This window comes from Electrona antarctica (genome assembly GCF_951216825.1).
Source record: "Electrona antarctica genome assembly, chromosome: 5".
NCBI classification, from domain to species: domain Eukaryota; kingdom Metazoa; phylum Chordata; class Actinopteri; order Myctophiformes; family Myctophidae; genus Electrona; species Electrona antarctica.
The window spans coordinates 2912025-2924785 of record NC_136810.1 but is presented as its reverse complement, the minus strand read 5'-3'; the positions used below and the strand labels follow the sequence as shown (position 1 = coordinate 2924785).

The 12761-nt window shown below is 46.7% G+C and overlaps 1 protein-coding gene across 1 annotated transcript in view; it reads right to left on the bottom strand.

Moving 5' to 3' along the window:
* Positions 1-1865: 1865 nt before the first annotated feature.
* kcng4a (potassium voltage-gated channel, subfamily G, member 4a) overlaps positions 1866-12761 on the bottom strand; it is a gene marked incomplete at its 3' end in the record, with an annotated part of 42263 nt that continues 31367 nt past the window's right edge. The window contains exon 3 of the mRNA XM_079501154.1: positions 1866-2720. Within this exon, the coding sequence (XP_079357280.1) occupies positions 1866-2720 (855 nt within the window). The remainder of the gene's footprint in view (positions 2721-12761) is intronic.

Genomic DNA, 12761 nt, shown 5'->3' with positions numbered 1-12761 from the left:
CCTCATCGGAGCATGGCTTCAAGCTTCTCAAAAATAAATGTTAAAGAGTAGCACTTTAAATTCATGGCAGAGAACTAGTATACAAGACACATCTTTGAGGTTGTGCTGTCGACGAACATGTTTCAAACCGACAGTTTAACAGAGAACGAGACTTGAGTGTGATGCAGGCTGAGCCTAAAAGAGTAAATTCACAGTGGAATAAAAAGCTACTTTGGACCAGGGTTGTTGTATTGCATGTCATGGAAAGAAAGCAGTCAAGTGAGACTAATATTTTGGTGTGGAGGAGCTGCTTTGCGACGAGCTGCACTGACACTTGCATTACATTATTGGTCCAAATCATTAAAGGGAAGTCTCTTCAGTGTCTCCAGTCTCTTTTATTGCAGCCTGCGATGTGCAACGGTGTGTGCACGTTCCTTTGCGTATACCGACTGAAGCTAATGTCGAAAGGAAAACAAATGGGTTTAAGTAATGCCCCTCTATAGCAACCATGCAATGTGGGAAACCCACCTCACTAGTGTCTAAACTTTAGACATGCTTTAGACTCTAAAGCATCCGATAACCTTCCTGTGGTTCTTAAAGTGGCGTCCATGGGACCCTTATGGTTCCAAACAGATCATTGCGGGTGTATAACTTCTGAGAGTGTACACATTGAACCAGATGGACCCGTACGGTCCTTTTGGTTCCATTCGTACACTCGCAAGAGTTATGGGGAAATCCTTGGAATTGAAAACGTTTCAGTATACAGTATTTTTGGGGAGGAAGGAGCTCGATAGAGTCAGTCTTATGTGGGTGTGCAGCTCCAAACAGGTCAGTGTGTCACAGCGTCACTGTGGGTCCATATTCAGAAGGCTCCAAACAGGTCAGTGTGTCACAGCGTCACTGTGGGTCCATATTCAGAAGGCTCCAAACAGGTCAGTGTGTCACAGCGTCACTGTGGGTCCATATTCAGAAGGCTCCAAACAGGTCAGTGTGTCACAGCGTCACTGTGGGTCCATATTCAGAAGGCTCCAAACAGGTCAGTGTGTCACAGCGTCACTGTGGGTCCATATTCAGAAGGATCCAAACAGGCCAGTGTGTCACAGCGTCACTGTGGGTCCATATTCAGAAGGCTCCAAACGGATCAGTGTGTCACAGCGTCACTGTGGGTCCATATTCAGAAGGCTCCAAACAGGTCAGTGTGTCACAGCGTCACTGTGGGTCCATATTCAGAAGGCTCCAAACAGGCCAGTGTGTCACAGCGTCACTGTGGGTCCATATTCAGAAGGCTCCAAACAGACCAGTGAGTCACAGCGTCACTGTGGGTCCATATTCAGAAGGCTCCAAACAGGCCAGAGCGTCACTGCGTCACTGCGTGTCCATATTCAGAAGGCTCCAAACAGACCAGTGAGTCACAGCGTCACTGTGGGTCCATATTCAGAAGGCTCCAAACAGGCCAGAGCGTCACTGCGTCACTGCGTGTCCATATTCAGAAGGCTCCAAACAGAGCAGTGTGTCACAGCGTCACTGCGTGTCCATATTCAGAAGGCTCCAAACAGGTCAGTGTGTCACAGCGTCACTGCGTGTCCATATTCAGAAGGCTCCAAACAGGTCAGTGTGTCACAGCGTCACTGCGTGTCCATATTCAGAAGGCTCCAAACAGGCCAGTGTGTCACAGCGTCACTGTGTGTCCATATTCAGAAGGCTCCAAACAGGCCAGAGCGTCACTGCGTGTCCATATTCAGAAGGCTCCAAACAGGCCAGAGCGTCACAGCGTCACTGCGTGTCCATATTCAGAAGGCTCCAAACAGAGCAGTGTGTCACAGCGTCACTGCGTGTCCATATTCAGAAGGCTCCAAACAGGCCAGAGCGTCACTGCGTGTCCATATTCAGAAGGCTCCCGCCGGTAAGCTGTGGTTGTTATTGCCTACCGTCTCGTGGCCCTTCCCCAGCAGGGAGAGAGACTCCGTGCTCTGCCGCAGCCCCAGTACGGACGCAGGGAAGTCCCCCGTCATCCCCCCCTCGCCCACCCCCACCTCGTCGAGGTCGGCGGCCGCCGCCGCCTCCCGGATCTCCTCCTTGAAGAGGCGGTCGTGCTCCTGCTTGAGCTCCTGGTAGGAGCGCGAGAACATGTGGAAGATGGAGGTGGCGGGGAACGCCATGATGAGGATGCCGCTGAGGATGCTGCTCAGCGCCACCACTTGGCCGGGGATGGAGCGTGGCACCATGTCGCCGTAGCCCACCGTGGTCATGGAGATGATGGCCCACCAGTAGGACGCCGGGATGCTGCTGAAGTCCGCTGCGCCCGTCAGCTCGCTCTCCGCCAGGTGCACCAGGGGCGAGAAGAGCGTGACGGCCACGCACAGGAACAGCATGAGCAGGCCGAACTCGCGCGTGCTGCGCCGCACCGTCAGGCCCAGCGTCTGCAGGCCCAGGGAGTGGCGCGCCAGCCGCATCACGTACAGGATGCGCAGGGCGCGCATGAGGCGCAGCACCAGGCCCAGCTTGTCCAGGTAGCCCTTCCCTTTGCCCGAGTCGTGCGACAGCTCGGGGTCCTCCTCCTTCACCCCCAGGGACACGTAGTAGGGCAGGATGGCCAGCGCGTCGATGACGTTGAGGGGGCCACGCAGGAAGTCCAGCTTGTTGGGCGCCTGGATGAAGCGCAGGAGGAACTCCAGGGTGAACCAGGCCACGCACACCGTCTCGATGACAAACATGTGGTGGCACTTTGCGGAACACTCGCCCTGAGAGAGAGAGAGAGAGAGAGAGAGAGAGAGAGAGAGACAGAGAGTCACAGGGTCAGATATTCATCCTCTGTAATCATGAATAAATCATTAGCTGCAGCTGTCGGAGCAGCGATGCTAGCTGGTGGCCATGCAGGCGACACGAGGCAGTGACACAAACAATCAGTGCCTTCATGGGGGAGCGAGGCGGGAGGCAGATTAATGTGAAACCTTCCTGCTTGTCTGTTCATTTGTTTTACTTGTCAGAGACAATGCCCAATAAAGATATATCGCCCAATAAATACTGCAGCTAGTATACGTATGTATGTATGTATGTATGTATGTATGTATGTATGTATGTATGTATGTATGTATGTATGTATGTATGTATGTATGTATTAGGGCTATTACGATTCGCCTAATCCACGATTCGATTAAACTTTCGATTTTAAGGTCACGATTCGATACGATTTTCGATACGATTCATACGATTTATTTGAAAACCTCGTAATTAGGGGGGGGGGGGGGCACTAAGGGACCGGTCGAAATTTAAATAGGGGTACCCCTGGAGGAAATTTATGTGTCCTGATATAAAATACCATCACCCTCCCTGTGAATGAAAATAAAAATCCAGTCCCCTCCCCAGGTGATTAAACAAAAAGGAATCACCCTCCCCTATTAATTAATATCACATTCACCTGAGTATTATTTATTCCTAACTTTAATCTGCTAGCGTTTTTAATATGTGAGAAAATAAAGTGACCGCAAAAATCGCGAAAAAAAACTGTGCGCTGTGAGGTTTGAACTCATGGCCAACGCGGACAATGGTCTTGTAGTCTAACGCTTAACACAGCAAGCTATATGGAAGCTATTGAAAAGTGGGGGTTGTAGTGTGTACTTACATACTTGGATAGGCCAAGCACAATGATTGACAGGGGGAACAATGAAAACCGGTCCTGTTGGGAAGAACCAAGTGAAAGCAACAGAGGGGTATCGTTGACCAAAGTTGTACTTTAATTCAGAAAAGCTGTAGTATTATATATATATATAAAACCCGGACTATTTTATTATCAAAATTGGATCACCCTCCCTTGGACTCGAAATAAAATTAGCTCACCCTCCCTCTGACTAAAATTAAAAAGACATGGCCCTCCCCTATTTTCCTCCAGGGCCCCCTTTTCTAAATTTCGACTGGTCCCTAAGAAGAAGGAATGAAATCAATAAAAACAGTGGAATGATCTAGCTGGGGAGTTTTGGAGAGTGCAGTTGAGGCAGCAATTCCTAAACAGAGGAACATTAGAAAACATCTATTTTGCTTCAGTGGACATAACATCCATAACAGATTTACCAATACCAACATTTTGTAACTCCTACTTGGAGTGGGGACTAGTCGGGACTAACATGATGGAACCTCTCACTCCCATAGAGCATGGGTTCCCAAAGTGGGGTCCGGGGACCCCTAGGGGTACTTCAGGGAGTTCCAGGGGGTACCTAGCTCAATTTGAGATAGTTAGGAACCAAATGGACCCTTATGGGTAAAAATCCTCCCTTATCGGGGTCACTGGCATATGTTTTCAAATGGGGGGTCCTTATCGGGGGTCACTGGCATATGTTTTCAAATGGGGGGTCCTTATCGGGGGTCACTGGCATATGTTTTCAAATGGGGGGGTCCGTGGCCTAATAAATGTTGATTTGGGGGTCCTTGACACGAAAAGGTTTGGGAACCACTCCCACAGAGTTATAAAGGAGCTCACTGCGCTATAATGTATAGAAGCCTCTCAGGGAGATCTTCCATGGGGCTGGACTGGCGTTAGCCTCCTCCACGCCGACTGCGTCAGCATGTCTCGCCACACCGAACACAGCTTTGTTCGCGCTGCCGTGATATTATGCTAAATCACCGCAGCGCGACGACAAGCCCCCGGGGTCCTCGTCTCGATGCGAGACACGCTGACGCAGCCATAGCAGCGTGTAAACCTGCAGCGTCAGTCCAGACTCCATGCAGGCAGCCCCATATGGAACCTGTCACTCCGCTATAGAGGGTATGCACATGCTTAAAGTGAATGGCACATCCAGTGGCAAAGCAACATGCAAAGTGAGTTTAACCCATTTAGGCCTGACGTCGAAATTTATAAAATGTCTTCTAAATCCTGACAGTTTTCTGTCAGGATTATTATTCCTGCATAACTTCCATGATGATGTCACGTGCATACCCTTCATAGTACACAACTATATGCTTTTATCTACGCTTTTCATCTGTTTTTCGCATGTAATGAAACGCGAGTCTGTGTCGAACGTCAATTTTGATTCGATTTCGATACGTATCGAGAATCGTGACAGCCTATGTATGTATGTATGTATGTATGTATGTATGTATGTATGTATGTATGTATGTATGTATGTATGTATTTGGTTAAAATGGGTAAGGTTTTAAAAAAGGCAAAAGCATGCTCTGTTGCACTGGCCTAGAAGTGGGTCCTCTAAAACTGCTTCAACTTCTGAGAATGTGTTTGGTTCATTAGCCACCAGATGGCATACCTTATAAGTATATATGTATGTAGGTCTGTATGTATGTATGTATTTAAAAGGGGGGCTTTTTTGTAAAATCCCAGCCTACAATACCTTCATATATTTAAAATCCAAAGTAAGGTTACCAGTGAAGGGCAACCTGCGTATGTATGTATGTATGTATGTATGTATGTATGTATGTATGTATGTATGTATGTATGTATGTATGTATGTATGTATGTATGTATACGTATGTATGTATGTATGTATACGTATGTATGTATGTATGTATGTATACGTATGTATGTATGTAAAGCAGTGTCTCTCTGCTTTACTTTGGATTCCAGTTCACTATGGCCACTGCTTAAGTCAGCGACGATGATGATGATAAGCTACTAGTAGTGTAAACAAACAGAAGAGTCGGAAAACCATCCCGCTTCCTTCGAGTCAAAAGTGTGGACATATTTTGGCTTCCCCACATGTCCATGTGAGTTATGAGGGCACAGGACGCATCGTTAACAACCCACTGTCCAGTGAGTTATGAGGACACAACACATCGTTAACAAAACGGCTACCGTTGGTCGAGTATGATCCGCCTCCACGAGTGCCGGCCGTATCCAACATCCTGGCAAAACGACAAATATGAGGCGGCTGAGCATGTTAGCAGGCATCACAGAGTCAAAGAGATCTGTCCAAAGATGACACAGCCGACAATTCCAGGCTCGTTTAGAGCAAACTCCCTACATAATTCGACCCGTGCTAAAGACATTTCCACAGTGATGTTGTTGAACAAAGCTAGCTTGTCGTGCCTCTCGGGAATTGTTCATGTTTGTGCCTTTAAACATTCTATATCACAGTAGAAATATTGCAAGAGAGGCCTGGGCCATGGCTCAGCGGTCCAGGCACCTTGGCCGGTAGTCCAAGTCTGGCAGTGTGCCGCGGGTTCGACTCCCGATCCCGACGGCCTTTACTGCATGTCACTCCCCCATCTCCCCCCCCCATTTCCTGTCAGCCTACTGTCTGTCCCTCCATAAAATATATAAAATAAAGGTGAAAGCCACAAAAAAAACATTTTAAAAAGAGACATGCGTGGTGATAAACGCTGGGTTTAAGCATTCTAGAACCACGTTACCACCAGGTCACAAGCAGATCGCATATTATGACCACAGCAGTGTTACTTATAGTATAGTATGAAATGTGCAGAAATCAAATGCAAATTCACCGGCGAGTTGGATTATTTGGCTGAACCACAATACATAATTTTACCCACACAAATGCATTAGTAGGCGAGGAGTAGACTTCTTCCTTCAGACATTCCTTAATGGAAAATGAGAGTGCATATCTGGACAGTTATAGGGACCCCAGGTGCACGGGCACGCTGCCACTGGGCACCCTCCAACTGACCTGGAAGAGCGATTAGGAAGCCATACGATGGCACAGAGGGGACACTGGCCTCGGGCCATCAATCTCCCCCACACCTCCCCACACCCCCCCACACCTCCTCCCCACATACTCAGCAAAGTCTGAAGAGTTAATCACTTCAACCTTGGACTCCCTCTATTCCTCCCCAGTCTCTTTTTAAAATGTTAAAAAATGGTGAGACCAGCAGCTCTAATACAGGTCTTTCTCCTAACCCCAACCCCCTAGGGGTCACGCTGCACCCTCAGAGTTAAACTAACGCTCAGGATTACACCATGTACAGTATGTACAGTATGTACAGTAAGTATGCATCAACGTTCTCGTCCATCCGTCATCCCCCTCCAACAAACGACCCCTCCGTTCCTTCCCGACTTCCTTCTCATCCCTCCTTCCCTCCACCCATCCTTTGCCTCCGTCCCTTGGCCTCTCCTCCATCCCTCCTTCCCTCCACCCATCCTGTGCCTCCGTCCCTTGGCCTCTCCTCCATTCCTCCATCCCTCCTTCTCTCCACCCATCCTGTGCCTCCGTCCCTTGGCCTCTCCTCCATCCATCCTTCTCTCCACCCATCCTTTGCCTCCGTCCCTTGGCCTCTCCTCCATCCATCCTTCTCTCCACCCATCCTTTGCCTCCGTCCCTTGGCCTCTCCTCCATCCATCCCTCCTTCTCTCCACCCATCCTGTGCCTCCGTCCCTTGGCCTCTCCTCCATCCATCCCTCCTTCTCTCCACCCATCCTGTGCCTCCGTCCCTTGGCCTCTCCTCCATCCATCCCTCCTTCTCTCCACCCATCCTGTGCCTCCGTCCCTTGGCCTCTCCTCCATCCATCCCTCCTTCTCTCCACCCATCCTGTGCCTCCGTCCCTTGGCCTCTCCTCCATCCATCCCTCCTTCTCTCCACCCATCCCGTGCCTCCGTCCCTTGGCCTCTCCTCCATCCATCCCTCCTTCTCTCCACCCATCCTGTGCCTCCATCCCTTGGCCTCTCCTCCATCCATCCCTCCTTCTCTCCACCCATCCTTTGCCTCCGTCCCTTGGCCTCTCCTCCATCCATCCATCTCTGCACTCCCCCCACCACCCGCCCCACACCGCCCGGCCATCTCCTCCGCTTCTCCCCGTCATCCATTCCCCCCGAAAAGCACCATCCCTCAGGGGGGGGTCTCTGTCCTCCCCACTCCTCCCTCTACACCTCCTTCTCATCACTCACTGTCTCCTCCACCACCTCCCTCCCTCCCTCCCTCCATCCCTCCCTCCCTCCCTCCTCCACCACCTCCCTCCCTCCCTCCCATCTTTCCTTCTATCGTTTCAGTCCCTCGACAGCCCCCCCCCCCCCTCTCTATCCACTGGTGTTAGATAACAAAGTGCTGTACTTAAGTACAATTGTAGGTACTTTTACTTTACTTTAGTATTTCCATTTTTCAATACTTCATATACCGGTACTAGTTCCTTGTAGTGATAAGGATAATAATAATAATAATAATAATAATAATAATAATAATAATAATAATAATAATAATAATAATAATAATAATAATAATAATCATAATCTAACATTATTAGGGTAGGTACCATCACAAAAACATGTAGTAATCCTGGTCTCTATAAAACTACGTCCCCCTGGCCAGCCGGGGCGCCTGATGGAGGGGAAAGGAACTGGTCGGAATAACGTGTTCCTTCTATGCGCTACGTCCGGCCAGGGAAATTCCCCCCCTGTCAGGTGAAAAGAAGCAGCTTGGACTCCTCATGCATAGAAGGAGGCATGAGGTAAGTCCGCTGCCCCCCCAGGTTGGCAGAGGAAGTGTAGTGCCCTGGATTACATTAGATAATTGGCACTGGGTGAAAAAATGGGTTGCAAAATTGTGGGATAAAAATTATAGAATATAAAAAAAAACAAAAAAACATAGCTACAGTAATATCAACCACTTTCGCTTGTTTTATACTTTGGTTATTCACAATCGCAGGAAAGAAAGAAAGAAAGAAAGACATTTTGATGCACAAGAGTTATTTCTACATTGTGGTATTGCTGTCGTATATAGTCTTGTGTGGCCAGATATTTTAAAATATATTTTTCGTGAACGAAAATGCCAGCTTCCTCACTTGGATTTGGGGAGGTGTAGTTAATGACTCTACAGCATTGGAAGGTTGTGGCCGTAGCAGCGGAGCCGCTGCTTTCACCAGAACACGGCGCTCTCGTTCTCCCTCCTCGTCTACAGTATGTCATTCTCACTCTCTCATTCTCACTCTCTCATTCTCACTCTCTCATTCTCACTCTCTCATTCTCACTCTCTCATTCTCACTCTCTCACTCTCACTCTCTCACTCTCTCATTCTCACTCTCTCATTCTCACTCTCTCATTCCCACTCTAGAGCAGGGGTTCTCAACCCGTGGGTCGCGACCCCTCGGGGGGTCGCCAAATTATTTTGGGGGGTCCCCAAAAAAAAAAAAAAAGAATGCAACTGAATGGCTGGAAAGTGGAAATGAAGAGTTTACATATAATACACATAGTACATGCATACAACTTCCCTAATGATTATATCTGGTTTCAGTATTTATTTATGGTGTATTGTCTCTATTATTAAGGTTATTGTAGCAGTCAATTTATATTGGGGGTCGGGAGGGGGCGGGGCGGGGGTCCCGAGACATTGCCAAAGCATTTCCGGGGGTCCCCGGCCAAAAAGGTTGAGAACCCCTGCTCTAGAGCATGTGTGTTTCCAGACCCTCATTCCTGGAGTGGACTTGTATCCGCATCCCGTATGGCCCTCAGCTCATCCCTGTGTGTGAGTGTGTGTGTGCGCGCGTGTGCGTGCGTGCGTGCGTGCGTGCGTGCGTGCGTGCGTGCGTGCGTGCGTGCGTGCGTGCGTGCGTGCGTGCGTGCGTGCGTGCGTGCGTGCACATGTACGTGCGTATACATGTACGTGCGTGTGTGACATGTATCTGCTTGGCCCTCTTCTCAGCCTAACACCCCACTGGGTGAAGGCTGCTTCATACGTGTGAAAACACAGTGGAAGGACATCGTTTCAACAGAGTCGAAAATGTTTCCGGTGAAAATGCAATTTTTGTGAGATACATAAGGAATATGCTTGCGACCAGCAGCAATACGTTTGGTTTGATTGATGTATGTTATATGTGTTTCAAGCCTTATGACCTGCTGTAAAACCAATTGCCCTTCGGGGACACTAATAAATAACCTTGAACCTTGATATTTTGTTTTCACATAATAGCTTTCACACATTAAAACATAATGTCAAATAAATAAATACAAATTAAATAAAAACTCAGAAAATTGGCTGTAAGCACATCTAAGTCTTACTCTCTCATTGAGAATTTCTATGAACCATGAATATTAAAATATGCAAATATGACCAGCCCTCCGCCCACACTCCGCCCACCACTGCTGCACAAAGCAAAGTGCTTTCAGGTTTCAGAAAGTGGCTAATTTGCATATTGGAGAAGAAACACATCAACAACAATGTTTATACAGTGTGGTTTTTGGCAGCAAATTTAGATTTCAGTTTCAGTCATAAAGTCTTTGGAATTAAACTTCATTCAGTTTTAGTCACATTTTAGTCATCTGAAAGGTTTTAGTGTTAGTCTAGTTTTAGTCGACTAAATGTCATAAGATTTTAGTCGACTAAATCTACAGTTGATTTAGTCGACTAAAATGTATTTTGGCGGGCCTTGATGCCGTCGTAATGGCTGATTTTACACTTGCTGAAAATAGCCGATCTTGTAGATCTACTAGCTTTCAAGTGTAAAATGATCAAGCAAGTGTAAAATTACTTTTTTAATTTTTCGTCATAGTTTTAGTCGACCAAATCAACACCGCTGCTGTGCAACAAAAATGTCGTTTTGGCCAAACGTGTTCTGACCGAAGGTCAGGCCGGAATGTTGTATTTTCAATATTGTCTATTTTTGTACTATTTGTTTGTATGACACAGTGGAGTAGTATAAAGTAACAAGTTACAACGCATTCTCACTCTCAAGTCCACATACTCAAAATAGTCCTTACACGTAAATGTACTATAGTAACCGATTCCACCACTGGAGGGGGGGTGGGGGGGGGGGGGGAGATGTTTAACCCATTTACAATTTACAATTTAGGCATTTAGCAGACACTCTTAATCCAGAGCGACTTACATTAAGCAAGAACAAAAAGCATGGGAATACATCACATATATAAACAGCATTTCTCAAGAAACATGCGTAAGCTAAGAACGTAACTAGAACATATCTATATATAATGACACTATACATATAAGCTAAACATATATATTATACTATGCTGTACTGTTATTGTGCTGTCTACATGACATGCTATAAGTCTATTTCAAATGCTATCTAAGTCTAAAAAAGTGCTGTCTAAGGGGGTAGGGTAAGTGCTATGGGCCATGATGGAGTCTGAAAAGGTGGGTTTTCAAACTACGGCGGAAGATCGGGAGTGATGCTGCAGTTCTGATTGCAACGGGAAGTGCGTTCCACAGTTTTGGGGCCAGAAGGGAGAAGAGTTTGGGACGTGTGGAGCGTTGTCCCGGCGTTTTTAGTGAGGGTACTTCCAGCTTCCCTGCGTTGGCTGATCTGAGTGCTCGGGAGGGTTTGTTAGACCTGAGGACGATTCTACAAGTGCCTTATAAATCCTGACAGTTTCCTGAAAAACTAATGTTTCTTTGTTCAGTGGTGCTCAAACCTTTTCATGTCAAGGACCTCCACAAATTATATGTAATTGGCCACCGACCCCCATCTGAAAATATGTTGTTCCAGGGACCCCCCCAAGAAGCAAAGATTTGAGTTAAAAACATTGGCTCCGAAAGAATATATATTCAAAGATTTGCGCCACATTTTCTCGATTTAAAAAAAAAATAGCAGACCTACAAGCTTGTAGATCTGCTATTTTTCCAATAGCTAAAGTATAACATAAATGCTTAGAACAACCAAAAGGGGTTCCCTTCCCGTCTGTCCAGAATGAATTAAAGTGTGAGCAACAGAAAGGTAGCTGAGAGAGTGTAGAGAACACAATGAACACAATGCACTGAGAGCTGAGATGAACCTGATAAGGAATAGAACACAGCGTCCAGGATACGGACAGGAGGGAATAAGGAGAGCTGACAGATTCCGTTAGAGATTTATTGAAGCTGTGTTTCTGTGGAAAGTAGCATCTTGATGAATGCTCCGTCCTCCCGTGAGGCACCTCACAGGGACACTCACAGCCACTGATGGAAAGCAATGGTTCCCAGAGTGGGGTCCGTGGACCCCCAGGGGTCCTTGAGGGAGTTCCAGGGGGTCCCCAGCTAAATGATAGTTTGGAACCAAATGGCCCCTGCTTATGGGTCTGTAACTCTGAGAGTGTACAAATGGTTCCATTTGTACACTCTCAGAGTTAAATTAACATTGATTTTACAATTATAAATTGGGGATAGAAATGCCATTAAATGGTGTCCCGTAGACTAATGCAGGTCAAACTGGGGGTCATTGAAATTAAACGGGTTGAGAATCACTGCTAGAGGCTAGAGCCATACAATTCCTCTCTAATGGGGGGTCCCTGGCATATATTTTTCAAATGGGGGTCCGCGGGCTGATACATGTCAATCCCACTGCTGTAAAGGCAGAGCCTCCTAATACAAATCCATTGGGCTCAATTCTAACTATCCATCATTTTCTTAGAGATTATTCTATTGATTACGTTTCCGATTAATCGAATAAGAAGCGTGCTTTGTTTTTTTATTTTGATTGATTGATTGATTGATTGATTGAAATATGGATTAACAGTTTGCAGAATTACAGTACATTTCAAGCACAAACTCAATACAAAGACTGTTAACTGTGAGTGGACGACCCAATTAAGCATTACACTTGTTTACAAGAGGGTCCACCTTGTTCAATTCATCAAAACATTTAGAGACGTACAAATAGACACTTCTATATAGTCAAAGAACAGAAAAGGAATTCATCATTCATATCGATTATATATATCAACCTATCAATTAACAACTATAGAGCGTCGCAATCCCGCCCCCTTTCATGACGACGCCAGGCCCAGGAAATAGTTCCCTATGCATTTTTCCCATAGACATTTCAAAAAGTATTTATTTAAAGAAGCGTCGTACAAAGCCAACTCTTGTCGTGACAAATCATGACAACAAACACAATA